General features: G+C 41.2%; 4 protein-coding genes across 7 annotated transcripts; all 4 read left to right on the top strand.

Annotated features, from left to right (window-relative positions):
• The first annotated feature begins 1,005 nt into the window (after positions 1 to 1,005).
• On the top strand, positions 1,006 to 3,336 carry LOC118213314 (zona pellucida sperm-binding protein 3-like). Of its 2 annotated transcripts, XM_035392178.1 has the most exons (10): positions 1,006 to 1,313; positions 1,359 to 1,636; positions 1,716 to 1,834; positions 2,029 to 2,132; positions 2,220 to 2,397; positions 2,472 to 2,589; positions 2,665 to 2,750; positions 2,825 to 2,910; positions 2,987 to 3,094; positions 3,186 to 3,336. In XM_035392178.1, the coding sequence occupies exons 1-10, from the start codon at positions 1,037 to 1,039 to the stop codon at positions 3,293 to 3,295; spliced, it is 1,464 nt and encodes a 487-aa protein (XP_035248069.1). In that variant the 5' UTR covers positions 1,006 to 1,036; the 3' UTR covers positions 3,296 to 3,336. The 2 variants fall into 2 exon arrangements, with proteins under 2 accessions (XP_035248069.1, XP_035248068.1); XM_035392177.1 differs by having other exon boundaries at positions 1,006 to 1,636.
• A 2,089-nt stretch (positions 3,337 to 5,425) lies between these two features.
• Positions 5,426 to 7,963, top strand: LOC118213313 (zona pellucida sperm-binding protein 3-like). The gene is made up of 9 exons (XM_035392176.1): positions 5,426 to 6,243; positions 6,323 to 6,441; positions 6,658 to 6,761; positions 6,841 to 7,018; positions 7,093 to 7,210; positions 7,293 to 7,378; positions 7,453 to 7,538; positions 7,615 to 7,722; positions 7,813 to 7,963. The coding sequence occupies exons 1-9, from the start codon at positions 5,464 to 5,466 to the stop codon at positions 7,920 to 7,922; spliced, it is 1,689 nt and encodes a 562-aa protein (XP_035248067.1). The 5' UTR covers positions 5,426 to 5,463; the 3' UTR covers positions 7,923 to 7,963.
• Positions 7,964 to 11,646: 3,683 nt separating this feature from the next.
• LOC118213315 (zona pellucida sperm-binding protein 3-like) lies at positions 11,647 to 13,979 on the top strand. Its single transcript, XM_035392179.1, has 9 exons — positions 11,647 to 12,234; positions 12,313 to 12,431; positions 12,625 to 12,728; positions 12,815 to 12,992; positions 13,067 to 13,184; positions 13,260 to 13,345; positions 13,420 to 13,505; positions 13,615 to 13,722; positions 13,829 to 13,979. The coding sequence occupies exons 1-9, from the start codon at positions 11,683 to 11,685 to the stop codon at positions 13,939 to 13,941; spliced, it is 1,464 nt and encodes a 487-aa protein (XP_035248070.1). The 5' UTR covers positions 11,647 to 11,682; the 3' UTR covers positions 13,942 to 13,979.
• Positions 13,980 to 16,507: 2,528 nt separating this feature from the next.
• Positions 16,508 to 27,006, top strand: rassf6 (Ras association domain family member 6). 3 transcript variants are annotated; one of them, XM_035392185.1, is made up of 12 exons: positions 16,508 to 16,730; positions 20,744 to 20,844; positions 21,090 to 21,168; positions 22,038 to 22,186; positions 22,655 to 22,755; positions 23,406 to 23,599; positions 23,865 to 23,966; positions 24,128 to 24,179; positions 24,573 to 24,691; positions 24,852 to 24,949; positions 25,499 to 25,607; positions 25,693 to 27,006. In XM_035392185.1, exons 2-11 carry the CDS (start codon positions 20,789 to 20,791, stop codon positions 25,566 to 25,568), a joined length of 1,020 nt encoding a protein of 339 aa, XP_035248076.1. In that variant the 5' UTR covers positions 16,508 to 16,730; positions 20,744 to 20,788; the 3' UTR covers positions 25,569 to 25,607; positions 25,693 to 27,006. The 3 variants fall into 3 exon arrangements, with proteins under 3 accessions (XP_035248076.1, XP_035248077.1, XP_035248074.1); XM_035392186.1 differs by having other exon boundaries at positions 22,038 to 22,123; positions 25,499 to 27,006; XM_035392183.1 differs by having other exon boundaries at positions 25,499 to 27,006.
• The last annotated feature ends 442 nt before the right edge of the window (positions 27,007 to 27,448 follow it).

Below are 27,448 nucleotides of genomic sequence, written 5' to 3'. Positions count from 1 at the left end.
AGACCTATGCAATGACTTCTGCACCTTATTCATTGCAAGCTTTGTTTTATGGAATTTATATTCAATTGAAATTAAGCATCAGATGAATTTTATGCAAAACCTATTTTAATGTTTAATCCAATTGAATTTTATATAATGATTTGAAAAATGTATATTTAATTGACTTAATTTATTCAAAATTTTGCTATATTTTTAAAAATATAAAAAGACGAATGACTGGACTAATGAAAGCACAATATGTAAAACAAGCTTTACTACCATGCTTTTTTTTCATCTATGCACACAATATGAACAGCTTAGAACGCTCCTGAAACTTATTCCAAGCCTACAAATCAAACTGACACAAAACTTTTATAAATTTAAAATTATTTGTGTAATGGCATTTACGAACGATTTACAATGAAAATTCATTCAGCTTGCATTTGATAAATGAGGTTTTTGTGATACTTGGGCCAACTTGAAAACCATGTCCAATTTTGCTGTATATTTTGTATATAGATACACACGAACAGTCTTTGGTTGCCATCCATGTTCTTATCAAGAAATGTCAATAAAATGTCAGGTGACATAAAGGTTAAGGCTAATTAATAAACTGAAGCCAGCAATTGGCATGAAAACCAGAAACAAATATGCCTATTATTTCCCACCTCTGCACGAGTAGGATACTTGCTGGGTATCAGTTAAAACGCAACTTCAATTGCTGACTGCAATCAAGACCTGCCTAAACTCAATACACAGATAATCTCATGTTAGTACAACATTTTGAAAATGTTGACCCATAAAGATGATTGTGTGTATTTATTTTGGAATGCGCAGCGTTATGTGCTTTTGAAAATGAATTAATGACTAGTGACAGACGTGAACAAATTACAAGTTACCAGTGGTGTACATTGAAAGAGGCAGAACCACCTCAAGGCTGGAGAAAAATTAGGGAAACGAGGAAAGGGGAGGGGATTGGAATGATCAATTACATTCAGCTGGCTATAAAATGGGCTTAAGGAGGACATTTGGATGTTGCTGTAGTTGCTGATTCACCATGAGGGGAGAAAGGTTGTTTATCGGGTTGATAGTTTTTGGTGTATTTGAATATTTGTGTGATGCTCAAGGGGGATATCAGTCTTCCAACAGTAATGCAGGAGATTTTGTAACAACCCCACAGCTTAACAGGAAGCCAGTGGGCTCACAAGCACCTGTCACAGCCCGCCCAACATTTGGAAGACCATGGTTCACCCAGGGCCCTGCGACCCGCCCAACCATTGGACGGCCAGGCTTCACCCAGGGTCCTGCGACCCGCCCAACCATTGGACGGCCAGGCTTCACCCAGGGTCCTGCGACCCGCCCAACCATTGGACGGCCAGGCTTCACCCAGGCTCCTGTGACGCCCCGCCCGACCCTTGGGGGACCCAAAGGGTCTACAATTCCAGTGGAACCTCCTACACCTAAGCCAGATGCTGTGAAGGCTCACTGTGGGGAAAGCTCTGTTCAGTTGGAAGTGGATATGGACCTGCTTGGCATCGGCCACCTTATCCAGCCCACTGACATCACCCTAGGAGGCTGTGGACCTGTTGACCTGGATGGGCCTACCCAAGTGCTTCTATTTGAGACTGAGCTGCACAGCTGTGGCAGTGTGCTTGCAGTATGTAGCATGTGCTTGATGTGGACTGTGCAGCTATATGGTCAATGCATTGTAACTAATGGTTTTTTCATTTCCTCAGATGACTGCTGACTCCCTAGTGTACACCTTCACCCTGAATTATCAACCTAGCGCACTTGGTGCTACTCCCATCATTAGAACATCAAGTGCCGTGGTGGGCATTCAGTGCCACTACATGAGGTAAGGCATCCTTTTCTGTTGCTTGTGTACACCTTTCTGGTTTGTATTTGTTTACAGCTTTAACTGCAAAATGGGTATTCTGAATGGCTGTAGTCCCTGCAACGCATTGCTTTGTCTGCAACCAAAGCTACTGGTTCCTGAACCTGGCTTTGTACCCCTGAACTTGCCTGGTTTTTGCTTCATCCCCAATGCAGGCTGCATAATGTGAGCAGTAATGCCCTGAAACCAACCTGGATCCCCTACCACTCCACCCTGTCTGCTGAGGACATCCTTGTATTCTCCCTGAGGCTCATGGCTGGTAAGCTAATCTGCCTTTATTGTGGAGATTGTTGCCTAATTGTGCATGTTACTACTTCTCCCCCCACCCCCCCTTTACCCCTTGTAGATAAATGGCAGACGGAGAGGACATCCACTGTGTTCTTCCTGGGTGACCTCATCAACATTGAGGCTTCAGTGGTCCAGGCCAACCATGTGCCCCTCCGCGTGTTTGTGGATACCTGTGTAGCTACGTTGGACCCTGACATGAACGCTGTCCCCAGATATGCTTTCATTGAGAACAAGGGGTGAGTGCTGTGCCTTGCTGTGCCTTTTGTAGCCTGTCTCACTGGTGTGCTGATCTACAGCATTCTCCTTCCAGGTGTCTAATGGATTCCAAGCTGACCAACTCCCGCTCACAGTTCCTGTCAAGGGTACAGGATGACAAGCTGCAATTTCAGCTGGATGCTTTCCGGTTTGCCCAGGAGACCAGGAGTGCTGTGAGTAAATTGCTTTAGACATTCCTTCTGAAGGGGGCATCTAGTTCTAGTACTAATGGCAACATTTCCCTCCAGATCTATATATTCTGCCATCTGAAAGCCACTGCTGCCTTGCCAGATTCAGAAGGGAAGGCCTGCTCATTTCCTCTTGGAAAGGAACGGTAGGTCAACGTGGTTGTGGAGATTGCTGGGGAACTTGAGCTCTTGGCGTCTGGGTAACCAGTTTCTCCTTCAGGTGGGTTAGTGCATCTGGGAATGACCAGGCGTGTAGTTGCTGCGACACCAGCTGTGCTGGGAGGAAGGGCAGGAGTGTGGATTCAGGTTTGACTTCTATAATGGCTTCCATTTTCTGTCCTGCTTCCCTTCTGATGGTGCATAATCACGTTCTGTTCCTCAGGTGCACAATATGAGGGTGGTGCAGTCCTGGGGCCCATTGTTATCCAGGAGGCTTCCAAAGATGTGCCTGAGTCCCCTGGCACTCTGACAGCTGATCACAGAGCAGGAGGTAACAATCTTGTACCACATCCGGTTCTCTTCTGTCCAGTTATGGAACTGCTTAATGTCAAGGCTCATGGACCAACCTCTCTGCCTCCTAGGTTCCTCTGAGGCTGTGATCATGGCAGCAGTGATGGCTGCAGTGGGACTGGCTTGCATGATTGTGCTGGCGACTGTCCTGGTGTGGAGACGCTACAAACCTGTTTTGTAAATGCGTGTGGGTTTATAAATAAAACGGTGGAAGAAAATCGATCCTTGTCCTGGTTTGTGGCCTTGTCTTTGTATGTATGCCATTTTGGTATTGTACGAAGAATTATGAAGCGTAGTCGTCCAGTAAACGCTCAATTCTGGTTCTGAGGAATTGGTAATGTTCCAGGGAGTTCTCTGCTCAATATTCCAGTCACTTGGTATGAGAATATGGTAAATGTTTGGAGTAACTTCTCCAAGTCCAGTTGGTGACAGCCTTGTCATGTTGCATGAAATGCCTTTTGTTGGTCATCCATTTGTAGGCAACTAAAGGATGGCATGGTTTTGTACAATGGCCCCATTACGACAAACTCGGACCAATACTCTAGCATCCTGCCACCTAGTCTACACTTCCCCCGGAAACCGCTCTGTGCACTTCCTCCAGTGTCCCCAGTATTGGAGACGAGCACAGCAAACTCGGAACCGTTCGCAAAGCAGCTTTTAAACTAGTCTCAACACTTCCTCTGCTTCCAGGTATGAGGATGTGAAGGTGGGTGGAAAGTAATGTGACCCATTCCTGGTGAGCTTTTAGTGGAAGGTGGCCAAATCATCAGCATTCCATCAATGCTACCAGATGAAGTGGCCCATCAGGTGTGTGTTGTGACCAACTCTGTGGACAATAGCCCAGTGGCCTGATCAATTGGTTTTGGGACCCTAGCATGGGATCGGTCCAGGTTTTAATTTGGATGAGGACCCAAAATGTTGCTTGCTTCAGCCTGCAGTGTTCGCAAAATTCTCACACTTGCTCATAAGTGTGCTTGAAGCACAACCTATAGGATGTTTATGTACCAACTCTGACTGTTGGACACCAGCAACATTTGGTTTTAAAAATGAGCTAACCACATCTTCAGTGCAAGCCATGACATTGGCGGTTCGAATCCGACCACTGACCTTTGTCCACGTTTCTCCCTCTCCCCCCTCCTAATTCTTCTGGTCTCTACACTGTCTTATCAAAGGGAATAACAAAAATAAACACTTAAAAATGTTCTCTGAAATCAAGTTGTTATAAACCCTGTTTTTCAAATTTGTAACTGGTAAAATTAAAAGTTTGAAGACTGGAGGCAAAGAACCTTATAATAAAGCAAGGTCCGTTATTAAGACCTATGCAATGACTTCTGCACCTTATTCATTGCAAGCTTTGTTTTATGGAATTTATATTCAATTGAAATTAAGCATCAGATGAATTTTATGCAAAACCTATTTTAATGTTTAATCCAATTGAATTTTATATAATGATTTGAAAAATGTATATTTAATTGACTTAATTTATTCAAAATTTTGCTATATTTTTAAAAATATAAAAAGACGAATGACTGGACTAATGAAAGCACAATATGTAAAACAAGCTTTACTACCATGCTTTTTTTTCATCTATGCACACAATATGAACAGCTTAGAACGCTCCTGAAACTTATTCCAAGCCTACAAATCAAACTGACACAAAACTTTTATAAATTTAAAATTATTTGTGTAATGGCATTTACGAACGATTTACAATGAAAATTCATTCAGCTTGCATTTGATAAATGAGGTTTTTGTGATACTTGGGCCAACTTGAAAACCATGTCCAATTTTGCTGTATATTTTGTATATAGATACACACGAACAGTCTTTGGTTGCCATCCATGTTCTTATCAAGAAATGTCAATAAAATGTCAGGTGACATAAAGGTTAAGGCTAATTAATAAACTGAAGCCAGCAATTGGCATGAAAACCAGAAACAAATATGCCTATTATTTCCCACCTCTGCACGAGTAGGATACTTGCTGGGTATCAGTTAAAACGCAACTTCAATTGCTGACTGCAATCAAGACCTGCCTAAACTCAATACACAGATAATCTCATGTTAGTACAACATTTTGAAAATGTTGACCCATAAAGATGATTGTGTGTATTTATTTTGGAATGCGCAGCGTTATGTGCTTTTGAAAATGAATTAATGACTAGTGACAGACGTGAACAAATTACAAGTTACCAGTGGTGTACATTGAAAGAGGCAGAACCACCTCAAGGCTGGAGAAAAATTAGGGAAACGAGGAAAGGGGAGGGGATTGGAATGATCAATTACATTCAGCTGGCTATAAAATGGGCTTAAGGAGGACATTTGGATGTTGCTGTAGTTGCTGATTCACCATGAGGGGAGAAAGGTTGTTTATCGGGTTGATAGTTTTTGGTGTATTTGAATATTTGTGTGATGCTCAAGGGGGATATCAGTCTTCCAACAGTAATGCAGGAGATTTTGTAACAACCCCACAGCTTAACAGGAAGCCAGTGGGCTCACAAGCACCTGTCACAGCCCGCCCAACATTTGGAAGACCATGGTTCACCCAGGGTCCTGCGACCCGCCCAACCATTGGACGACCAGGCTTCACCCAGGGCCCTGCGACCCGCCCAACCATTGGACGACCAGGCTTCACCCAGGGCCCTGCGACCCGCCCAACCATTGGACGGCCAGGCTTCACCCAGGGTCCTGCGACCCGCCCAACCATTGGACGGCCAGGCTTCACCCAGGGCCCTGCGACCCGCCCAACCATTGGACGGCCAGGCTTCACCCAGGGCCCTGCGACCCGCCCAACCATTGGACGGCCAGGCTTCACCCAGGGTCCTGCGACCCGCCCAACCATTGGACGGCCAGGCTTCACCCAGGCTCCTGTGACGCCCCGCCCGACCCTTGGGGGACCCAAAGGGTCTACAATTCCAGTGGAACCTCCTACACCTAAACCAGATGCTGTGAAGGCTCACTGTGGGGAAAGCTCTGTTCAGTTGGAAGTGGATATGGACCTGCTTGGCATCGGCCACCTTATCCAGCCCACTGACATCACACTAGGAGGCTGTGGACCTGTTGACCTGGATGGGTCTACCCAAGTGCTTCTATTTGAGACTGAGCTGCACAGCTGTGGCAGTGTGCTTGCAGTATGTAGCATGTGCTTGATGTGGACTGTGCAGCTATATGGTCAATGCATTGTAACTAATGGTTTTTTCATTTCCTCAGATGACTGCTGACTCCCTAGTGTACACCTTCACCCTGAATTACCAACCTAGTGCACTTGGTGCTACTCCCATCATTAGGACATCAAGTGCTGTGGTGGGCATTCAGTGTCATTACATGAGGCAAGTCCTCTCTTGCTGTCTGATGTGTACACCGAACTGACTGGGATTTCTGGTAACCTGTTAAATTGTACCCATGTTCCAGTTAATGCTATGCTGAATCGCTGCAGGCTTTGTCCATATGTAATGCATAAGCTTGTCTGCAACCAATGCTACTGGCTCCTGAACCTGGCTTTGTACCCCTGAACTTGCCTGGTTTTTGCTTCATCCCCAATGCAGGCTGCATAATGTGAGCAGTAATGCCCTGAAACCAACCTGGATCCCCTACCACTCCACCCTGTCTGCTGAGGACCTCCTTGTATTCTCCCTGAGGCTCATGGCTGGTAAGCCCAGCTGCCTAGAGCTTGATTGTTGCCTCAATCTGTACTGTCTGCTACAACTCCTTTCTGCCCCCTCTGGTAGATAACTGGCAGACGGAGAGGACATCCACGGTGTTCTTCCTTGGGGACCTCATCAACATTGAGGCTTCAGTGGTCCAGGCCAACCACGTGCCCCTCCGCGTGTTTGTGGATACCTGTGTAGCTACTTTGGACCCTGACATGAATGCTGTCCCCAGATATGCTTTCATTGAAAACAAGGGGTGAGTGCTGTGCCTTACTGTGCCTTTTGTAGCCTGTCTCTCTGGTGTGCTGATCTACAGCATTCTCCTTCCAGGTGTCTAATGGATTCCAAGCTGACCAACTCCCGCTCACAGTTCCTGTCAAGGGTACAGGATGACAAGCTGCAATTTCAGCTGGATGCTTTCCGGTTTGCCCAGGAGACCAGGAGTGCTGTGAGTAAATTGCTTGACTTTGAGGACATGCCTTCTGAAGGGGGCATCTAGTTCTAGTACTAATGGCAACATTTCCCTCCAGATCTATATATTCTGCCATCTGAAAGCCACTGCTGCCTTGCCAGATTCAGAAGGGAAGGCCTGCTCATTTCCTCTTGGAAAGGAGCGGTAGGTCAACGTGGTTGTGGAGATTGCTGGGGAACTTGAGCTCTTGGCGTCTGGGTAACCAGTTTCTCTTTCAGGTGGGTTAGTGCATCTGGGAATGACCAGGCGTGTAGTTGCTGCGACACCAGCTGTGCTGGGAGGAAGGGCAGGAGTGTGGATTCAGGTTTGACTTCTATAATGGCTTCCATTTTCTGTCCTGCTTTCCTTCTGATGGTGCATAATCACGTTCTGTTCCTCAGGTGCACAATATGAGGGTGGTGCAGTCCTGGGGCCCATTGTTATCCAGGAGGCTTCCAAAGATGTGCCTGAGTCCCCTGGCACTCTGACAGCTGATCACAGAGCAGGAGGTAACCATCTTGTACCACATCGGTTCTCTTCTGTCCAGTTATGGAACTGCTTAATGTCAAGGCTCATGGACCAACCTCTCTGCCTCCTAGGTTCCTCTGAGGCTGTGATCATGGCAGCAGTGATGGCTGCAGTGGGACTGGCTTGCATGATTGTGCTGGCGACTGTCCTGGTGTGGAGACGCTACAAACATGTGTTGTAAATGGGTGCAGGTTTATAAATAAAACGGTGGAAGAAAATCTATCCTTGTCTTGGTTTGTGGCCTTGTCTTTATGTATGCCATTTTGGTATTGTATCAAGAATTATGAAGTCTAGTCGTCCAGTAAACGATCAATTCTGGTTCTGAGGAATTGGTAAAATGTTCCAGGGAGTTCTCTGCTCAATATTCCAGTGACTCGGTATGAGAATATGGTAAATGTTTGGAGTAACTTCTCCAAGTCCAGTTGGTGACAACCTTGTCATGTTGCATGAAATGCCTTTTGTTGGTCATCCATTTGTAGGCAACTAAAGGATGGCATGGTTTTGTACAATGGCCCCATTATGACAAACTCAGACCAATACTCTAGCATCCTGCCGCCTAGCCTACGCTGTTCCCCAGAAACCGATCTGTGCACTTCCTCCAGTGTCCCCAGTATTGGAGACAAGCACAGCAAACTCAGAACCGTTCGCAAAGCGGCTTTTAAGCTAGTCTCAACACTTCCTCCGCTTCCAGGTATGAGGATGAGTGGAGGTGGGTGAAAAGTAATGTGACTCACCCCTGGTGAGCTCTTATTCTAGTGGAAGGTGGCCAAATCATCATTCCATTAATGAAACCAGATGAAGTGGCCCATCAGGTGTGTGTTGTGACCAACTCTGTGGACAATAGCCCAGTGGCCTGATCAATTGGTTTTGGGACACTAGCATGGGATCTGTCCAGGTTTTAATTTAGATGAGGTGCCAAAATGCTGCTTGCTTCAGCCAGCAGTGTTCTCATTCTCACACTTGCTCATCTTAAGTGCTTGAAGCACAACCTATAGGATGTTTATGTACCAACTCTGACTGGACACCAGCAACATTTGTTTTAAAAATGAGCTAACCACATCTTCAGTGCGAGCCACGACATTGGCGGTTCGAATCCGACCGCTGACCTTTGTCCATGTTTCTCCCTCCTAATTCTTCCGGTCTCTCTACACTGCCCTATCAAAGGGAATAACAAAAATAAACATTTTTAAAACTGATCTCTGAAGTCAAGTTGTTATAAACCCTGTTTTTCAAATTTGCATAACTGGTAAAATTAAAATAGTTTGAAGACTGGAGGCAAAGAACCTTATAATAAAGCAAGGTCGGTCTTAATTAAGACCTATGCAATGACTTCTGCACCTTATTCATTGCAAGCTTTGTTTTATGGAATTTATATTCAATTGAAATTAAGCATCAGATGAATCCTTTTTATGCAAAACCTATTAATGTTTAATCTAATTATGAATTGTAAAGATTTGAAAAATGTATATTTAATTTACTTGATTTATTCAAAATTTTGCTATTTTTAAAAATATAAAAGGGCAAATGACTGGATTAATGAAAGCACAATATGTAAAGAGCTTTACTACTATGCTTTTTTTTCATCTATGCACACAATATGAACAGCTTAGAACACTCCTGAAATTTGTTCCAAGCCTACAAATCAAACTGACTACAAATCGACATATGAAAACTTTTATAAATTTAAAATTATTTGTGTAATGGCATTTACAAACGATTTACAATGAAAATTCATTCAGCTTACATTTGATAAATGAGGTTTTTGTGATACTTGGGCCAACTTTTGAAAACCATGTACAATTTTGCTTCTGTATTCGGTCCACTGCAAATGCTTTTTCCTTCTGTTGGGTAATCTTGGGTTAACACTAAAGAATAAGTCTAGTTTCATCCAGTGTCAGAAGTACATGTAATCATGACAGAATAAATAAAATAGAAAATATTAGAATTTCTTTTTTTTCCCACAATTTATGCATCCTGGGCACTTACTGAGTGAGGACTAGGGGATTTGGTCATATTGATACAGAGATGCTCTTTATTTCACACTCTGAACCATGTCTGTACTGTATATATTTTTGGAGGGGTTTATCTTAAACAGTGGATTTCCACAAAGGCTCTTTTCTAAAGGAGTTAATCCCACTGTTTACCAAGTTTTATAAGACGTATTCGCATTTTAGGCATTTGTCTGCAACTGCCTCATACTTTTACCCAGAGCAGTCAACTCACATAAATACTTTATTGCAGTGGTGTCAAACTCGTGCCATGGAGGGCCGTGTGTATGCAGGTTTTCATTCCAGCCTCAGATCTTGATTATATAATTAGTTAAATTATTTGCTGAATTAGGGATGCAGGTTTGTGCACAATGGTGACCCGACGTCTATGGTGACCCGCATTGTCTAAATAAAAATTTTCTTATATTCTGTGCTTCAATGCAGTTAAACGCATATGGCTGAATGAGTAATTGGACTCAATTAAGGCAGGATTAATTGGTTGGAATGAAAACCTGCATACACACGGCCCTCCATGGCACGAGTTTGACACCACTGCTTTATTGCATTGAAAACAAATACACGGTATAAGGTGTCTGTGTCCACACCTTTGTTAAATTCAAACCAGTTCCTTTAAATTGGAATTTTAAACTATATTGATTGATGCACAAGCAGGGATAATATTTTCATTTTCCCCATTAAACTTACAGTGATAAATGCAGTTGTTGCACACATAAAACTTTCCTAATTTGAGGACAACATTATCATTTAAGAAACTGAAACAATGAAATTACTGACAATTCAACTTACCATTGCTCAACAGCTTTCATTCATTCTGTTGATGAACATGGACTTGCATGTATTTTGGATTGCAAATCATTTCCATTTCTCTAGTCAGCATGTCATCACAGTGCATGTGTTGGGTCCACGTGATATTAGAATAAAATAGATTTTTTCTATTCTAAGGTCTGCAGAATTAATAGCAATTAATGTAAGGACAAAGGTGCCTATTGACAAAAAGTTTATTTATCTAATTAGTTTAATATGTTAATATGCTTAACACTGAACTACAACATTTTGGAATTCAGACAAGTATTCAATTTCTAATACTTTATTTTGAAGAAACTTTAGCAATCATAGTTGCTTTTTCGTGGTTGTAAGCACTGCCTTCTTTATATGGGTCCTTTGTTGTATCCTGTTGGCCTATAATCACAGATGTATAAGGAATTTATTTTTTAAATAGACTGAACTTTGGGACGAGCTCACGAGTGGGCAATTCTGGTCCTCGAGGGCCATTGTGTATGCAGGTACCACCAATTACCCTGGCTAAATGAGCTAATTGGCTTTATACACCAACACTGCTTCATTGATACATTAGATCACAGTATAACGTTTCATATAGGTACACAAGAACAGTCTTTGGTTGCCATCCATGTTCTTATCAAGAAATGTCAACAATATGCCAGCTGACATAAAGGTTAAGGCTAATTAATAAAGTGAAGCCAGCAATTGGCATGAAAACCAGAAACAAATATGCCTATTATTTCCCACCTCTGCACAAGTAGGATACTTGCTGGGTATCAGTTAGAACGCAACTTCAATTGCAGACTGCAATCAAGACCTGCCTAAACTCAATACACAGCAAATCTCATGTTAGTACGACATTTAGAAAATTGTGCTGCAGCACCTGCAAATGACCCATAAAGATGATTGTGTGCATTTATTTTGGAATGCGCAGCGTTATGTGGTTTTGAAAATGAATTAATGACTAGTGACGGACGTGAACAAATTACAAGTTACCAGTGCTGCACATTAAAAGAGGCAGAACCACCTCAAGGCTGGAGAAAAATTAGTGAAATGAGGAAATGGGAGGGGATTGGAACAATCAATTACGTTCAGCTGGCTATAAAATGGGCTAATGGAGCTAATGTAGCTATTGTGGGATTCTGATTCAACATGAGGGGAGAAAGGCTGTTTAGTGGGTTGGTGGTGTTTGGTTTGTTGGGGTATTTATGTAATGCTCAAGGGGGATATCAGTCTTCCAACAGTAATGCAGATGGTTTTGCAACAACCCCACAGATTAACAGGAAGCCAGTGGGCTCACAAGCACCTATCACAGCCCGCCCAACATTTGGAAGACCATGGTTCACCCAGGGTCCTGCGACCCGCCCAACCATTGGACGGCCAGGCTTCACCCAGGGTCCTGCGACCCGCCCAACCATTGGACGGCCAGGCTTCACCCAGGGTCCTGCGACCCGCCCAACTCTTGGGGGACCCAAAGGGTCTACAATTCCAGCGGAACCTCCTACACCTAAGCCAGATGCTGTGAAGGCTCACTGTGGGGAAAGCTCTGTTCAGTTGGAAGTGGATATGGACCTGCTAGGCATCGGCCACCTTATCCAGCCCACTGACATCACCCTAGGAGGCTGCGGACATGTTGACCTGGATGGGTCTACCCAAGTGCTTCTATTTGAGACTGAGCTGCACAGCTGTGGCAGTGTGCTTGCAGTACGTAGCATGTTTGATTGTGGACACTGCAGCTATATGGTCCATGCATTGTAACTAATGTTTTTTTCATTTCCTCAGATGACTGCTGACTCCCTAGTGTACACCTTCACCCTGAATTACCAACCTAGCGCACTTGGTGCTACTCCCATCATTAGAACATCAAGTGCCGTGGTGGGCATTCAGTGCCACTACATGAGGTAAGGCATCCTTTTCTGTTGCTTGTGTACACCTTTCTGGTTTGTATTTGTTTACAGCTTTAACTACAAAATGGGTATTCTGAATGGCTGTAGTCCCTGCAATGCATTGCTTTGTCTGCAACCAAAGCTACTGGTTCCTGAACCTGGCTTGTAACCTTGAACTTGCCTGGTTTTTGCTTCATCCCCAATGCAGGCTGCATAATGTGAGCAGCAATGCCCTGAAACCAACCTGGATCCCCTACCACTCCACCCTGTCTGCTGAGGACCTCCTTGTATTCTCCCTGAGGCTCATGGCTGGTAAGCTAAGCTGCCTTTATTGTGGAGATTGTTGCCTGTAATTGTGCATGTTACTACTTCTCCCACCCCCCCTTTACCCCTTGTAGATAACTGGCAAACGGAGAGGACATCCACGGTGTTCTTCCTGGGTGACCTCATCAACATTGAGGCTTCAGTGGTCCAGGCCAACCACGTGCCCCTCCGCGTGTTTGTGGATACCTGTGTAGCTACTTTGGACCCTGACATGAATGCTGTCCCCAGATATGCTTTCATTGAAAACAAGGGGTGAGTGCTGTGCCTTACTGTGCCTTTTGTAGCCTGTCTCTCTGGTGTGCTGATCTACAGCATTCTCCTTCCAGGTGTCTAATGGATTCCAAGCTGACCAACTCCCACTCACAGTTCCTGTCAAGGGTACAGGATGACAAGCTGCAATTTCAGCTGGATGCTTTCCGGTTTGCCCAGGAGACCAGGAGTGCTGTGAGTAAATTGCTTTAGACATTCCTTCTGAAGGGGGCATCTAGTTCTAGTACTAATGGCAACATTTCCCTCCAGATCTATATATTCTGCCATCTGAAAGCCACTGCTGCCTTGCCAGATTCAGAAGGGAAGGCCTGCTCATTTCCTCTTGGAAAGGAACGGTAGGTCAACGTGGTTGTGGAGATTGCTGGGGAACTTGAGCTCTTGGCGTCTGGGTAACCAGTTTCTCCTTCAGGTGGGTTAGTGCATCTGGGAATGACCAGGCGTGTAGTTGCTGCGACACCAGCTGTGCTGGGAGGAAGGGCAGGAGTGTGGATTCAGGTTTGACTTCCATGGTTTCTGTTCAGTCCTCAGTTTCTTTCCCCCCCCCCCCCCCCCCCCCTGCCAAATCCCCTCCTGTTTGCCAATGCGAGCTTATTCTGTTCTCCAGCTGTGCAGTATGAAGGTGATGCAGTCTTGGGCCCCATTGCTGTTCAAGAGGCCACCAAAGATGTGCAGCAGTCCACTGGCACTTTAAAGGCTGATCACAGAGCAGAAGGTAATCTTGTACAGCTTGGGGTGGATTGTCTGCTAGGTTCCAGAATTGCTTGAATAGCTGGTTTGTCAGACATGTAGGTTTATGGATTAACCTCTCTGCCTCCCAGGTGCCTCTGAGGCAGTCTTCATGGCTGCAGTGGTGGCTGCAGTTGCATTGGTTTGCATGATTGTGCTGGTGACTGTACTGGCATGGAGACGCTACAAACCTATTACCTTGTAACTGGGTGTTTTTTAAATAAAAGATGAGCATTTGTCAAACCTTGTGTTGTGGATTAATGTTGCAATCAAAGTCCAGCATACTTCCTTATCTTCAGTATGAAGATTACTGTGGTACTAAGATGTTCCTGGGAGTTGACTACTCGATTCTGTGCTGATGGGTTTTGCATGGAATTGGGTCTCAAGGTAGCCTGTGCCCCCTGAACTTGTGATGCAATTCCTGAAGTTGCCCAGAGGTTGCTGTCTTGAATTCAAAACTAATCTTCCATTAAACTAGTTTTTCAACTATCCTGCTTAATGTTCAGAGTGACATGTAATTAATTCATGGTAATTTACATCCATTTGAATATTTGTTTCAACTCTTGGGACAGCATTGTCAGTTAAGAGGCCAAGATGCTGAAATTAATTTGGAGAGCCAAAAACTACATGGTTTGAATTTTTGCAGAAAATACTGTAATTACCTCGGTATGACTTTGCTGCCACCATCTTGAATTGGCAGTAAATTTGCCTCAAGGACCTCTCTTGGCCTATAATTATGGATTTACCAACTTTTTGGGATTAAAGAACACTCCTAGATATTTTAATTTGCATAACTTCAATTATGTACTTGCAAATGCATGCTTTATATAAACAAAGTTTCTATGCCTTTTTTTTTTTTTTTTTAAACCAAACTATCAAATCCTAGTTATTGCAATGTTCTTGGCTAGAGTTTGAACCTCTAGACTACAGAACCGTTAAAACGGTTAATCCTTATTCCACAACTTCAGGTAGCTGCTTCAGTTGCAATGCAGCTGTGATCTACTGTTTAAGATTTAAACTCCAGCTAAGCACAATGCAATTACCCCAAATTGACAACTTAAAGTCTTTACAACTCAATCCTGAGGATTGAGAACTGGCTCGATTTCACCAGAAAGGTGGTGCTATGGAGCCCAACAAATTTTAAAGGGAAAAGCTCAATTTTCTATTTCCTACCCAAAAAAAAAAACTTTAGGCTGACCAAGTGCCTGATTAGACATCTGTGACAAGTGCTTGGCCCCCTTAATTGCAGCTTGCAGCTATATTTCTATTTACCATTGTTTACCAGTTATTCTGTTATCAAAATGACTTGCACATCTGTATTGCAAATTGTTTCCTTAATCAGAATGTCATTGCAGTGTGTGCATCGGGTCCAAGCATTAAACATGTATTCCGCAAACTGTCACCAGAATTAATAGCAATTTGTACAGTATGTGGATAGAAATGTCATCTCTAATGTGCCATTATTTTGATAATTACATTTACATTGAGTTATTGTAGAACTCATCTAACTTATAAATGCAGTCATTTAAGAAGTAAGACTAGGAAACAAGTTAATTTAGAATGAAGTTTAACAAGACTAGTTATTTTGGAGTGGTTGTAAGGTGCCATCTGGTTTATATGGGCTGTGCGTTGTGATCAGTAGGCCCACAATTGCAGATGTTTCAGGACTTAATTATCCCACCTAAAAAAACGTGCATTCTTCTTTCACTGTACCTACCACAGAACGGGTGCATACACCTTTACATCTCTCAATTCTGCTCCGGGGCATGTACATAATGTCATGGAGAACTTAAAACAAACCTTCCTAAACTTAATGTGCAGCAAACCCTGTGTTAGTACTTCAGAAACCCATGTTAATATACAGCTGCATACCAAAGCTGAAGGCAAGCAACCCCAGAGTTCAATTTGAATCAAATGTAAATGTATGCAAAATGGAATTCCAAACAGCCAAATGTCACACGGCAAACCATTTGCATGGATAAGCATTTTAGTGAAGGCAGGAGCCTATGTTCAGTACTCTTTAAAACTTCAAACATGAGTGTGACTCATGGGATAACGACTTGCGCTCAGATTTTGTCATTCAGCACAAGAGAACTTTATAAGCCAAACTGATTTTTCAGCTTTTCTGAGGTGCTGTTTTAACATACTCTGATTTGGTATGAAAACCATCAGCTATTTGGTAATTAGCTGCTGAGGAATTCTATAGGATATCTTGTATTGCTTTTCTCACATTTGCTGTTCACATTTCATGATGAATTATGCTGCTGCCCCTTTTTTAAATGCACAAATTTTGTACGTTGCATGCTAAGAAAAAAAATCACAAATGAAAACAAAATCAGTAAGGGCATACGTCTAGCCCCTTTTACAGTAATATCAGCCTTAATATTTTGCCCTTATTGAGTAATTATATCAGCAACTAATTAAAATTCAAACATGTTTCTGCCTATCCTGTTTACTCATAAACAGATGCTGGTGTTTTACAAGGATGTTGACACAGTAACCTCCACTGCAACTCCCTGCCTGCACCAAAATCATGTCATGTTTGAAATGCATACAGTAAATTCATTTTTTTTTTAAATCAAAAAAACAATCCAACTACTTGACTACAGCCAAAAAAATAAAACTATATTTGAAAATGCTTCTTTTATGACGGAGTATAATTGCGTAGCATTTGGTGTGTAATGGGTTAATTTACAGGTAACATCTACCTCCAATGAGCCGCAAGGTGTGCAACTACAGGATGGGTGTGTTTATGCGATACCCACTCCGCTGTTAGGCAAACACTCCCAGCTCTAACTGGGGCAAGGTATATCATATGAACCTTCTAGCAAAGGCTACATATGCATTCAAATCAGCCATTGGCGGTGCTTTCATTTTTATTTTCCAAATGAAGAATGTGAACCGATGGCCCTAATTCGCTGTTCAAGGAATAACGTGGTCATTACCTGTACACCTGGACCTCGTTGTGCAATATATACATTTAGAGCTTAACTGGTGAGTTGTGGTTGTCCTTTCCATAACTAGTTCTAATAAAATTATCAACTGTTAGTTCTGAACAGTGTGTTCCAATTGAACTGTGTAGCAACAAAACCAAAACGTATGAACATTAACCTTATTCTGTACGAAGCATTTTTAGTTTCACTTTGTCTTATCTGACCTTAAAAAGGGGAAATGTTAAACATTAAACTGTGATAAAGCTACAGTGTTCTCAGACTCGCAGATCTCCTTTCAGAAAATATGACAACTTGAGAAGGTTCGGCGATTTCAGAGAAATGTTACTAGTTTAACATTTTTCATTAAAACTATGATTGGCTTTAGGAATAATTGCTGGTAAACATACATGTTTGTTCACAAATAAATACTATGATATGTCTCACTGCAAAATGTTCGGTATTGAATGGTACTGCATGCTGTAGCCTGTCCTTTCAATGTGGCTATGAAATGTTGATCACTCACCATTTTATGTCCTGCGTTGGTTTTGCATTTTAAATTGGGTGTGGTGAACGAATGTTCAGGGAAGTTCCCTGTGGCTGTATAATTCAGCCAGGGTTTGTATGGATTGCATGAATAAGCATGTCTTGTCTGGGCGTGTCATTTGTTCGCCAAATATTCTGAAAGCAGAGAATGTGCATTTTTTCCTCGCCTGTGATCTACTTGACATACCTGATAAATGGACTTGCTCTTTCTTATGGGACGGACATTCCTTGCCATTGAAATTTCAGGAGTTCTGTTCCAACTAATGTTAGTGAATGTTATAGTGATTATAAAGCACTTTTGGGCTTGACTGAACAAGTCCATCCTAAATCATTTTGGAAGGATCGGTGCTCTCAAACCCTAAAAATAGAAAGAGGCTGCGAGACAGCATTCCATTTGCAGTATTCCAGGGCTTGGGACTTCCTACCTTATTAGAAAACTCAAAGGAAAATGTGAAGTCTGTATCCACCTGACCAGAAAGTATTCTTTTGTTTATCCTTGTTCACCTGACATCACAACGGTTCCTTCTGTTACTCAGTAAACAAAGGGAGAACTATCATCCTCTATGGCATCTCCAAGTTGCTGTTCTTTATTTTCATTCCCATTTCCATACGTTGACTTAATTATGATTTATAATTATTAGTTGATGATTACCTGGCTGTGGTAAAAAAAATAAATAAAAAACTTGCATAAGTATAAAGAGAGCATTCACACTGCCACACTCCTGTAGAATAAATCATTTGCATGATGCTGGCTATAATATATTGGGCACCATTTAGGAAAAAGATTATACATTTAGTGTACAAATGTATTGGTTGCTAGGCATATATATTGGTTTAATATGTTCATGTACTGGTTTGTCAGTGACGTCTATATTAGTCTGTCACTGACACACCTATTGGTTTGTCAACTCGCTACTGGCTGGTCTGCCAGCATCCGCCATCAGACCCCTGCAGCTCATCCAGAATGCTGCAGCGCGTCTGGTCTACAACCTCCCCAGACATTCCCATGTCACCCCCCTGCTCACTGACCTCCACTGGCTGCCTGTTATGGCTCGCATCAAATTTAAGTCCTTGGTGCTTGCATACCAGGCAGCTAAGGGGTCAGCACCAGGGTACATTCAGAGAATCATCAGACCCTACACACCAGCCAGACCTCTCCGTTCTGCCACCTCTGGACGCTTGGCTCCTCCCCCTCTTCGCATCTGCACTTCCCGCTCCCGTCTGCTGTCTGTCCTGGCCCCTCGCTGGTGGAATGACCTCCCCGTGACGGTCAGAACAGCAGAGAATCTCACCACTTTCAAACGCAGACTGAAGACTCATCTCTTCAGGCTGCACCTCTCCCCACCCCTCCCTAGCCTATAGTTCAACTCACTGTACCTAGCTAGGATAATTTGATTATGTTAGTGTATCTGGCAGGATTGTTTTTGTATGATTAGGTGTGATTCCAGCGCTAGTTTGTACTTGGTAGGATTCTTGCTTGCTGAACAAGCTTACTCTACAGGGTTGGAGTCCTGATCGATGTGGTCACTTCTGGCACTACGATCCTTACTTCACTCTAGTGTTTCTTTTGCGCCTCTACATCATGAAACCTATGCACTTGTTGTACGTCGCTCTGGATAAGAGCGTCTGCTAAATGCCTATAATGTAATGTAATGTAATGTAATTTATGCATACATCGATTTGAAATTGGGGCTTCTCTTGGTTTGATTGTCAGGCATGTTGGTTTGCTTCATATGTATATTGGTTTGATATACGCATGTACGGATTAATAATTCACACATATATTGATTTGTCATTTAATTTGTTATCGGTTTATCATTGATGCTTGTATATTGGTTTGTTATTTACACATTGTGGCGCCAGGCAGGGAGTTGGGGTGCTGACCACCAGGGGGCAGCTGTGGCCCCACTCACAGGCATGGCCACAGCTGTGTTGCACTGTAGTCACTTAAGCTGTGGCCTTTCACCGAATCATTGGGCCTAATAAAAGGCCTGGTGCTCAGGCCTAAAGGAGAGAACTTTAGGGGGGTGGGGAGAATGGTGGTGGTGGTGGCGTGATGGACAAGTGCTGTCTGTGGGTGTTGAGTTGAGGTTGCCCTTTTCCTTGTGTTGGTTTCCTTTGTTCTGTTGTGTTAGGTTTTTATTCGTAATGAATGACAGAAAGACATTTTTGTTGTTTTTCATCATGTTATTGTAATACACATTTATTGGATAGTCATTCATGAATATTTTGGTTTTCTATTTGTGCATCTATTGCTTTGATTACCATGCATATTGGTTTGCTTCACATTTATATAGGTTTGAATTAGGCATGTATTTTTTTGTCATTTGTGCATATACTGCTTTTTCATTCATTCATATAAACATGACAATCAAACCAATAGAAGTGTAAATATAACACCAATATACACATGAATGACTCTCCAATACATGTGTATAGCAAACCAATATTCATGGAAATCAAACAATATATCCGTAAATAACAAACCAATATGCAAGCATCAGTGACAAACCAAAGCAAATGAAAACAACAAACCAATATAATGCAAATTATTAATCCATGCTAGCATATATCAAACCAGTATGCATGTGAAGCAAACCAATATGAATAACATTAAAACTAATAGAAGCACCAATTATACTACAAACCGAGGTATGCATAAATGATAAACCCAATACATACGTATGTCAAACCAATATGTGCCAAGCAACCAATACATGTGTTGTTATAGCCTTGCAGTGTATGTACTATAGCTAGCTACTGACATTCCCTCGTTACCATCCTCTTGTCTAAGACACCACTTTACCCAAGATGACAAGGTCCTTCCCTCAGCACCAGTAGTGCTGATTTATGGCTGTTACACTCCAGCCAAATGGCCACATACACCTACCTCACTGAATGTTCCAGAACATCTTGGCTGATTGTGCAGCTGTTGGCAACAGCCTTTTTGTTGTTGGGACAATTTCTGATGATTCAGCACAATGCATCATCACAGATACTTTGCAGATCAGAGGATTTTGTGGTCTGGGACAAAGGAGACAAGACAAAACTGGATGAAAAGAACAGAATATCCATTCAGAGAGCAGGACAGATGATCCTCAACTTGGCCTAAAGTGTGTTTACCAAAAAAACACTCAGTATGTATTGATAATTAGGCATGATAAAATAGCAAAGGAAGATGCAACAAGCTACCTAGCTGAAATTAACTTAGCATACACAAATAAAGTGAAAAAGCTTGATTGGTATGGAAATGGAAAAGCTTCATTGTTATCAAATAATAGGACGGAAATGCGATAAAGATGGGGACTACTCAGTTTTGCATATGTAGCCTGAATGAATACAAGCCAATACTTTGTTATGTCACAAGTTATCGTGGAACTTGCTGTCACAGCATGGTCCAAATTAAATGCATTTGTTTCTATTTTTTGTGTTTGTGTTCATTTTAGTTTCATAAATAGTATGAAAAATTGATTGGTCAGCACACATGTTAATGTATTGTAAGAATAAATTTCCCCTTGTCTTTTCTGAAAGTTTTTATTACAGGTAATTACCATTTTAGTAAGAGGAAATCGTACAATGAATTCAAGACAGTCATCTGTTGTCCGAATTGGAGAGAGGAGATCACTTTCCAGGTATCTGTTATTAAAAATAAGATTGATAGCTGATTAAAGTTTTGAATTTTGTCCCCATTTAGAAAAAGGTCAGATAACTATAAAAAAAGCTTAAATAGCTGTGGTATATGTTTGTGGTCTACACTGAGACTGCAGCATACAACTCACAAATTGACTTAATTTCCATAAATAAACCTAATCCTATGATCCTTCCTATATATTCTCCCCTTGTTGTTCTAAAATGTGCCTCTCTTTATCTCTTTCAGGGCTGAGGTTTTATCTTTGCTCAACACATATAACTGCTTTTTAAAAGATAAGCCAAATCTACAGCTAAATGTTGATGAGGTAAGAGGTTGTAATACAATTACAATGGATTATGCCTTAGTACATGATCATAGTAATGTGCTATGGTATAATTAGTGGTACACTCTGGACTGAAACACGATATGAGGAATTCTTTTTAGATCACAGCGGTTTATTTGATCCATCTGCCAACAGCTACCGCTGCAAACTACAGAAGCTGTACGTTGGATCTTGTGTAATAACAATCATAGATCACAGCCTGTATTTGTTCCTCAGCAAACATAGCACATGGACCTCTGACCAATTCATTAAACTATAATTCTCTAAACTATATATCTGCTTGAATAGTTGAACATACAATATGTTTCAACATCTCCATTGATCTTTAAGTCTTGTCAATTACACTGAGGGACATTTTAGTCTGTTAAAACAATTTCATTTCCAAAGAAATATATTTTGGCATAATCTGGCTCAAGGTCAAATTATATTTGTTCTGGAAACACCCAAATGAAAAATAGACATGACTCTTCCATCACTCCAAATAGTGCTGAACGACAGGCAATAAAAGCAGTTTCTTTTAATGGTCACAGCAGCTGAACAGAACGGATTATATTTTATATTGGCCCTATGCCAGAGGAAAGCAATTTCGTTGTTTACTGTGTTATTGTGAAAATTATTTTTCACAAAAACATTAAGTTATTAATAGGTACACAAACTGTGTGTTTTGTTAAATTTTATTTTTTACCAATCTTCTAGGGCAAGTGGAAATCCCTTTTGGTTTAATTTTCAGTTGTGGTCCTTGGAGAACTTTGTTTCCTCCTTGTTTATCTTTACATTTCTTGAAATAGTTCTTGTTCTCTACGTAGAAATAGGCCTAAATTTTCATTTATATTATTCCGCCCCTTTCTCAGGAAGGAGGCATGGTGACAGTAGAGGGTTTCCTGGTCATCTCCTGGGGCGTACGGAGACCCATCCGCTTGAAAATACAAGACGAAAAGCAAGTCCTCTCTCTCGCTGCTCAAAAGTCACCAGACCCTATCAGTCCTTTGGGAAGTAAGAGGTTATGTATCATGTTTATCACGCACATACTTGTCATTCATTTCAAGAGTTTAGTTATTTCACCACTGCAGTCCAAACATTTTCCATTACCAAGAATAAGTAAATAAATATATCTGTTCAAAGAAATCTTACCTTAAAGTTGAATATTTTTGCAAAGACAGCAGAACATTTTTTTTATACTGTAGTGACAAAAGAATGCATTATTTGTGCTTTGCATGCAGTGCTTTCTCTTTCTTATACAATACTCCTTATTAGTCCTGGACTAACAATTGTCCAGTAGAGGGCATTAAAAGAGCTAGCTTTCTCCAGCGTGCGCAATGTACAGTAAAATGTGCGTATGCCATTACGTTTGTTCTAAAATATGAACAAAGGACAACAAAGGAAAAATTTAATATTGGTTTAAAAAAAATTATAATATTAACAATTTCCTTTAATGTGCTGGCCAATAAATTTTTGGTATAATTTCCAGAGGGATGACGCGTTGGGGGGAATACGATGACCTTCTTAACATAGATGAAATGGCAGAACTGAAACTGGACACTCCAGCCGCACCCACTAACCACAATACAGGTTTGCATTGTGTGCTTGGTTGCATCTACTTTACATCAATAGGAGCACTGATGACTGGACATGTTTGATCAATAAATTACAATGTACAGTAAGGTTTTAATTTATGGAAAACACTCAATAATAACTGGATTTTGTAATATATTTAAATAAAAGTAAGGAAAATAGAATTCCTTTTAAAAATATAATATGGAGTACAGCTTGATTATGAACTTTCATGACCCTTCAGCTTTGTGCCACATTATGTATGTGTGTGTGCGTGCATGGGTGTGTGCATGCGTGCATGTATGCGCGTGTGTGTAGACTGTTAGCTTTCATTTGTATTTACATCCATATCGGGTGATCCGTGCAGGAATTACAGCCATTTTTTATACATAGACAGTGCTCTCCACCACCATCATCAAAACACCAAATGAGGGAATATCTTTTGGAAGGATGGTGTTTCATCCCTCTAGTTTCAGAGACTTGCAGAATCTAAGCCAAGGCACACTGAATCTGTTCTGGCAGCTTGTGGTAGCCCAACGGCTTACAAAGACACTTTACAGTGGTTTTTCCTTTAATTGGTCACCCGTCTAAATATATACACACAGTATACAACATCTCAGTGTATGAGAAATGAGTAAATGACTAAACGACCGGCTTATTTTGTGAAGTTTGCACAGTATACGAGAGCAACACAATGAGACTCCCGAAAAAGAATTCCGAATTGGAGGAAGCCTCGAACCTCTTCCGCACCATGAGCGACGCCTCTCTGGTGAAGAAGAGGGTGAAAACCAGGACAGCGGCGGAGAGGCAGCAGGCCGAAAAGCACCGCTTCTCCATCAATGGACATTTCTACAATTACAAGGTCTGTTCCAGGGAGCGTTTTAAAGGAAGAAGATGCACAGATTCATTACCTAACCGTGGATTACGGGAGCTCGTTTGAAAATAGTAATCCATTTGGATTCATAATCTTAATTATTCTCATCTGATAAATGTTTAATACTCAACAATATACTTGATTTGTTCTGACTATGTCATAAAATCAATCACGACAGGGAATTATCTGCAGTTGTGGTGTGGATTTTGTTTCATGATACAATGAAGCTAATTTTTTCCCGAATTCTCCGCAGACCTCTATCTTTACTCCTTCCTTTGGGACGCCCACCAACGTCCGAATCAATAGCAAGATGACAACCCACGAGGTCATAGCGCAGTTACTTCAGAAGTTCAAGGTGAGCTCTTATAACTTTTACTTTTTCCATAGTAAACATAGTATCCTTGCATATAAGAGAGCAATGAGGATAAATTCTCAAACTTAATGAGTTGTACAGTTAACAGATCACAGGTGCATTATAAACGATAAATTGTCACCACTTACCTTTGTTGATTGCAGATGGAGAATGATCCACACGAGTTTGCCTTGTACTGCATTCATCAAAGTGGTGGTATGTCGTCTTAATATTTCTCCTCTCTTTGATGGCATGAAAGCACTACCGTAGACATAGCTACGATGGAAGATGTTTCACGTAAAAATGTCACTTTACTAAAGAACAAAACTCCTCGCATGTGTCTGAATGGAATGATTAATTTTGTAAAGTGAAGTTTGCTTGTAGAACGCGCTACTGTGCGATCATAGCAGGTCATAATTAAGATTATTTTATATTTCATAAAAACCAGGAGACTATCACGGAGATTGATTCATTTTGTTCCCTTTTGTTCTGTTACATCTGTGGGGAAAAAATGTGTTAACCTTGCATTTTATGACTTTGATTTGATTCAAGTTGCCCTTCACGTCTGTCATTAATTACGATCTGCTCATATTTACTGTACCTCATCAGAGAGGAGAAAGCTGAGCGACTCAGACCTACCTCTGTGGGAGCGGGTTCTTCATGGCCCTTCGGAAAGCATAATGAAGATTTTTTTAATGGACAGAGATGAGCAGGAAGTCAGCAATGATGTACGTAGCTATGCACAACTTTTTTTTTGTTTTTTGGATGCAATACTTTTTGGAAGCAAATTGGAATCAATGAGATATTCAATGCTATGACAAAAAGTACAAAATACTGTAAAAGAGCTATTGAATGAATCAATCACCATCTGACTGGTGCTCTTTTAAGGTTGCACAGTATCTGAATTTCGAGCTGCCTATTCTGGAAGGAATCCTTCAGAGATTGGGAGAAGAAGAGAGCAGAGAGATACAAAGAATCTATTCAAAGTGAGTTATTTATTTTATATTACGTTCCATATGCTTATAGATTTTCACTTAAAGTTTGGCTTTGTTATGATGTGTTATATCAAAATAGTACAAAACCTTTTGAACTTCAATATTAACACTGACAGTCGTTACGAGTTTAAACAGGTTTCTTTTGATAGAAAAGTCTTAATGTGACTGACACTGACAGTGTTTGCAACATTATAATAGGTTTTATTAAGCAGAGTTGAATATTCCCTTACAGCCCATTCTGTACTAGGAAGATAATTCATTTAAAAACTTAAGTACATTTTTCTGTTATAGTAAATATACAGGTATATAGCTACACAAATCTCATCAAACATGAAGGATACAACAATGTCTGTATCAAATGGGCATCACTGAAATCACTTCCATGTCTTATTATTTAATTTTAATGACTAAATGTTTTCATAAATGGTTATTATTATTATTAAATTCATTCCGTTTAGCAACTTTCCAAATCAAGTATTTCTGTTTATTATTGAGGCCAGTCCTTTGTTGTGCTAAACCTTGCAAAACCGCTGTTGACAGGTACACACAGCAGCACAAACTCCTCTCACAGTGCCTGGGATCAAAGCCAAAAACAGAAACTACTGTGTAGAAGAGGAGTGCATGAGGAACAGGAGTGCATGTGGAACAGGAGTGGATGAGGAACAGGAGTGGATAAGGAACAGGAGTGCATGAGGAACAGGAGTGCATGAGGAACAGGAGTGCATGTGGAAAAGGAGTGGATGAGGAACAGGAGTGGATAAGGAACAGGAGTGCATGAGGAACAGGAGTGCATGAGGAACAGGAGTGCATGTGGAAAAGGAGTGGATGAGAAACAGGAGTGCATGTGGAAAAGGAGTGGATGAGGAACAGGAGTGGATGAGGAACAGGAGTGCATGTGGAAAAGGAGTAGATGAGGAACAGGAGTGGATAAGGAACAGGAGTGCATGAGGAACAGGAGTGCATGTGGAAAAGGAGTGGATGAGGAACAGGAGTGCATGAGGAACAGGAGTGCATGTGGAAAAGGAGTGGATGAGGAACAGGAGTGCATGAGGAACAGGAGTGCATGAGGAACAGGAGTGCATGTGGAAAAGGAGTGGATGAGGAACAGGAGTGCATGTGGAAAAGGAGTGGATGAGGAACAGGAGTGGATAAGGAACAGGAGTGCATGAGGAACAGGAGTGGATGAGGAACAGGAGTGCATGTGGAAAAGGAGTAGATGAGGAACTGGAGTGGATAAGGAACAGGAGTGCATGAGGAACAGGAGTGGATGAGGAACAGGAGTACATGAGGAACAGGAGCACTTGGGCTATGTGGCTTTTCTGGCTTCACAAATGAACTGGCAAAAGCAAAGACAGTGAAGCCGGCACATTTGCTGCAATGATTTATTCCCCTTTGCGATTACATTCTGCAAATATGTTTCTGTACATAATAATAATAATAATAATAATAATTTCCTTGTTTGGAAATGGTAAAATATACAATCTATTTTTATATTGTGCAGTCCCATAAAATTATTGTTATTTTTCCTGTAATGTAGTATTGGTATAATTTAGCAGGGACTGCTTACATCTGGGCTGCCCAAGCCTGTTCCCGGAGATCTACCGTCACGTAGGTTTTCACTCCAACTCAGACAAAGCACACCTCATTCAACAGCTGGAGATCTTGTTCAACTGCTATTTAGAATCAGACGTGCCAAATTAGGGTTGAAATGAAAACATACAGATCTCTAGATCTCTAAGAACAGGGCTGCCCTGTTTTGCATCATTTCTGATCGCTTCCATCATTTTCATTCTTCCTCGTCCCACGTTGACCTGTATCAAGGACATGAGTATGTAAATATTTCAGTTAGATTTTTGATGAAGCCTGCTCAGAAGTCTTGGAAAAATTACATTGGATAAACAAATGTTTTCCAGCAGGTTCTTATGTTTGTGGAGAGTACTGAAGTGTAGCTTATTTTTCTGTAAGATGTTACAAATGTTTGTTAGATTGGGTACACTACAATAAGTGCATGTTGTAATTTAAACATGAAATAAAACCAATCGATTTTCTTTTGTTTCATTTGGTAATTTTTACCCAGCTTGTTAAAATCTTTGTCATTTTAAATACTGTATTTATAATAGCTGAAAAACCTAAAATACACTACATTTAAATTTGCTCTTCTATGTTTAAATTATATTCAGTGAGCTCCATGAAGTACGGGACATTATTATGTTTAAAGACATTTTTGCTTGATTTGGATCTGTACTCCACAATTTTCAATTTGAAATCTAACAATTCACAAGTGCATTCTCAGCTTTTATTAAAGGGTATTTTGGTTACAAGTTGTAGAAATGACTTATCCTCATAATAGGCTTCTTTGAATTTCATTGACAGAACTACAAATGTTGCAATTTTGATATAGTGAATCCAAAGTGTATGAAAATAATATATATAATATCTGAGAATCCGCATATAAATTGTTTGATTACAAATAAAACATGACAGAGTAAA

The sequence above is a fragment of the Anguilla anguilla genome, chromosome 14 (genome assembly GCF_013347855.1).
Source record: "Anguilla anguilla isolate fAngAng1 chromosome 14, fAngAng1.pri, whole genome shotgun sequence".
Taxonomy (NCBI): domain Eukaryota; kingdom Metazoa; phylum Chordata; class Actinopteri; order Anguilliformes; family Anguillidae; genus Anguilla; species Anguilla anguilla.
This window is presented reverse-complemented; position numbering and strand designations above follow the sequence as displayed.

What these genes read in the sequence shown, in the direction of transcription:
- LOC118213314 (XM_035392177.1), top strand. Translation starts at nt 1,037, where the DNA reads ATGAGGGGAGAAAGGTTGTTTATCGGGTTGATAGTTTTTGGTGTATTT. An exon ending in GCTTTCATTGAGAACAAGGG is followed by an intron (nt 2,398 to 2,471) that starts GTGAGTGCTGTG and finishes TTCTCCTTCCAG; the next exon opens with GTGTCTAATGGATTCCAAGC. An exon ending in TTTCCTCTTGGAAAGGAACG is followed by an intron (nt 2,751 to 2,824) that starts GTAGGTCAACGT and finishes TTTCTCCTTCAG; the next exon opens with GTGGGTTAGTGCATCTGGGA.
- LOC118213313 (XM_035392176.1), top strand. Translation starts at nt 5,464, where the DNA reads ATGAGGGGAGAAAGGTTGTTTATCGGGTTGATAGTTTTTGGTGTATTT. An exon ending in CCCAGGAGACCAGGAGTGCT is followed by an intron (nt 7,211 to 7,292) that starts GTGAGTAAATTG and finishes ATTTCCCTCCAG; the next exon opens with ATCTATATATTCTGCCATCT. An exon ending in GGGCAGGAGTGTGGATTCAG is followed by an intron (nt 7,539 to 7,614) that starts GTTTGACTTCTA and finishes TCTGTTCCTCAG; the next exon opens with GTGCACAATATGAGGGTGGT.
- LOC118213315 (XM_035392179.1), top strand. Translation starts at nt 11,683, where the DNA reads ATGAGGGGAGAAAGGCTGTTTAGTGGGTTGGTGGTGTTTGGTTTGTTG. An exon ending in TTTCCTCTTGGAAAGGAACG is followed by an intron (nt 13,346 to 13,419) that starts GTAGGTCAACGT and finishes TTTCTCCTTCAG; the next exon opens with GTGGGTTAGTGCATCTGGGA. An exon ending in GGGCAGGAGTGTGGATTCAG is followed by an intron (nt 13,506 to 13,614) that starts GTTTGACTTCCA and finishes TCTGTTCTCCAG; the next exon opens with CTGTGCAGTATGAAGGTGAT.
- rassf6 (XM_035392185.1), top strand. Translation starts at nt 20,789, where the DNA reads ATGAATTCAAGACAGTCATCTGTTGTCCGAATTGGAGAGAGGAGATCA. An exon ending in GAGAGGAGATCACTTTCCAG is followed by an intron (nt 20,845 to 21,089) that starts GTATCTGTTATT and finishes TATCTCTTTCAG; the next exon opens with GGCTGAGGTTTTATCTTTGC. An exon ending in TACAGCTAAATGTTGATGAG is followed by an intron (nt 21,169 to 22,037) that starts GTAAGAGGTTGT and finishes CCCCTTTCTCAG; the next exon opens with GAAGGAGGCATGGTGACAGT.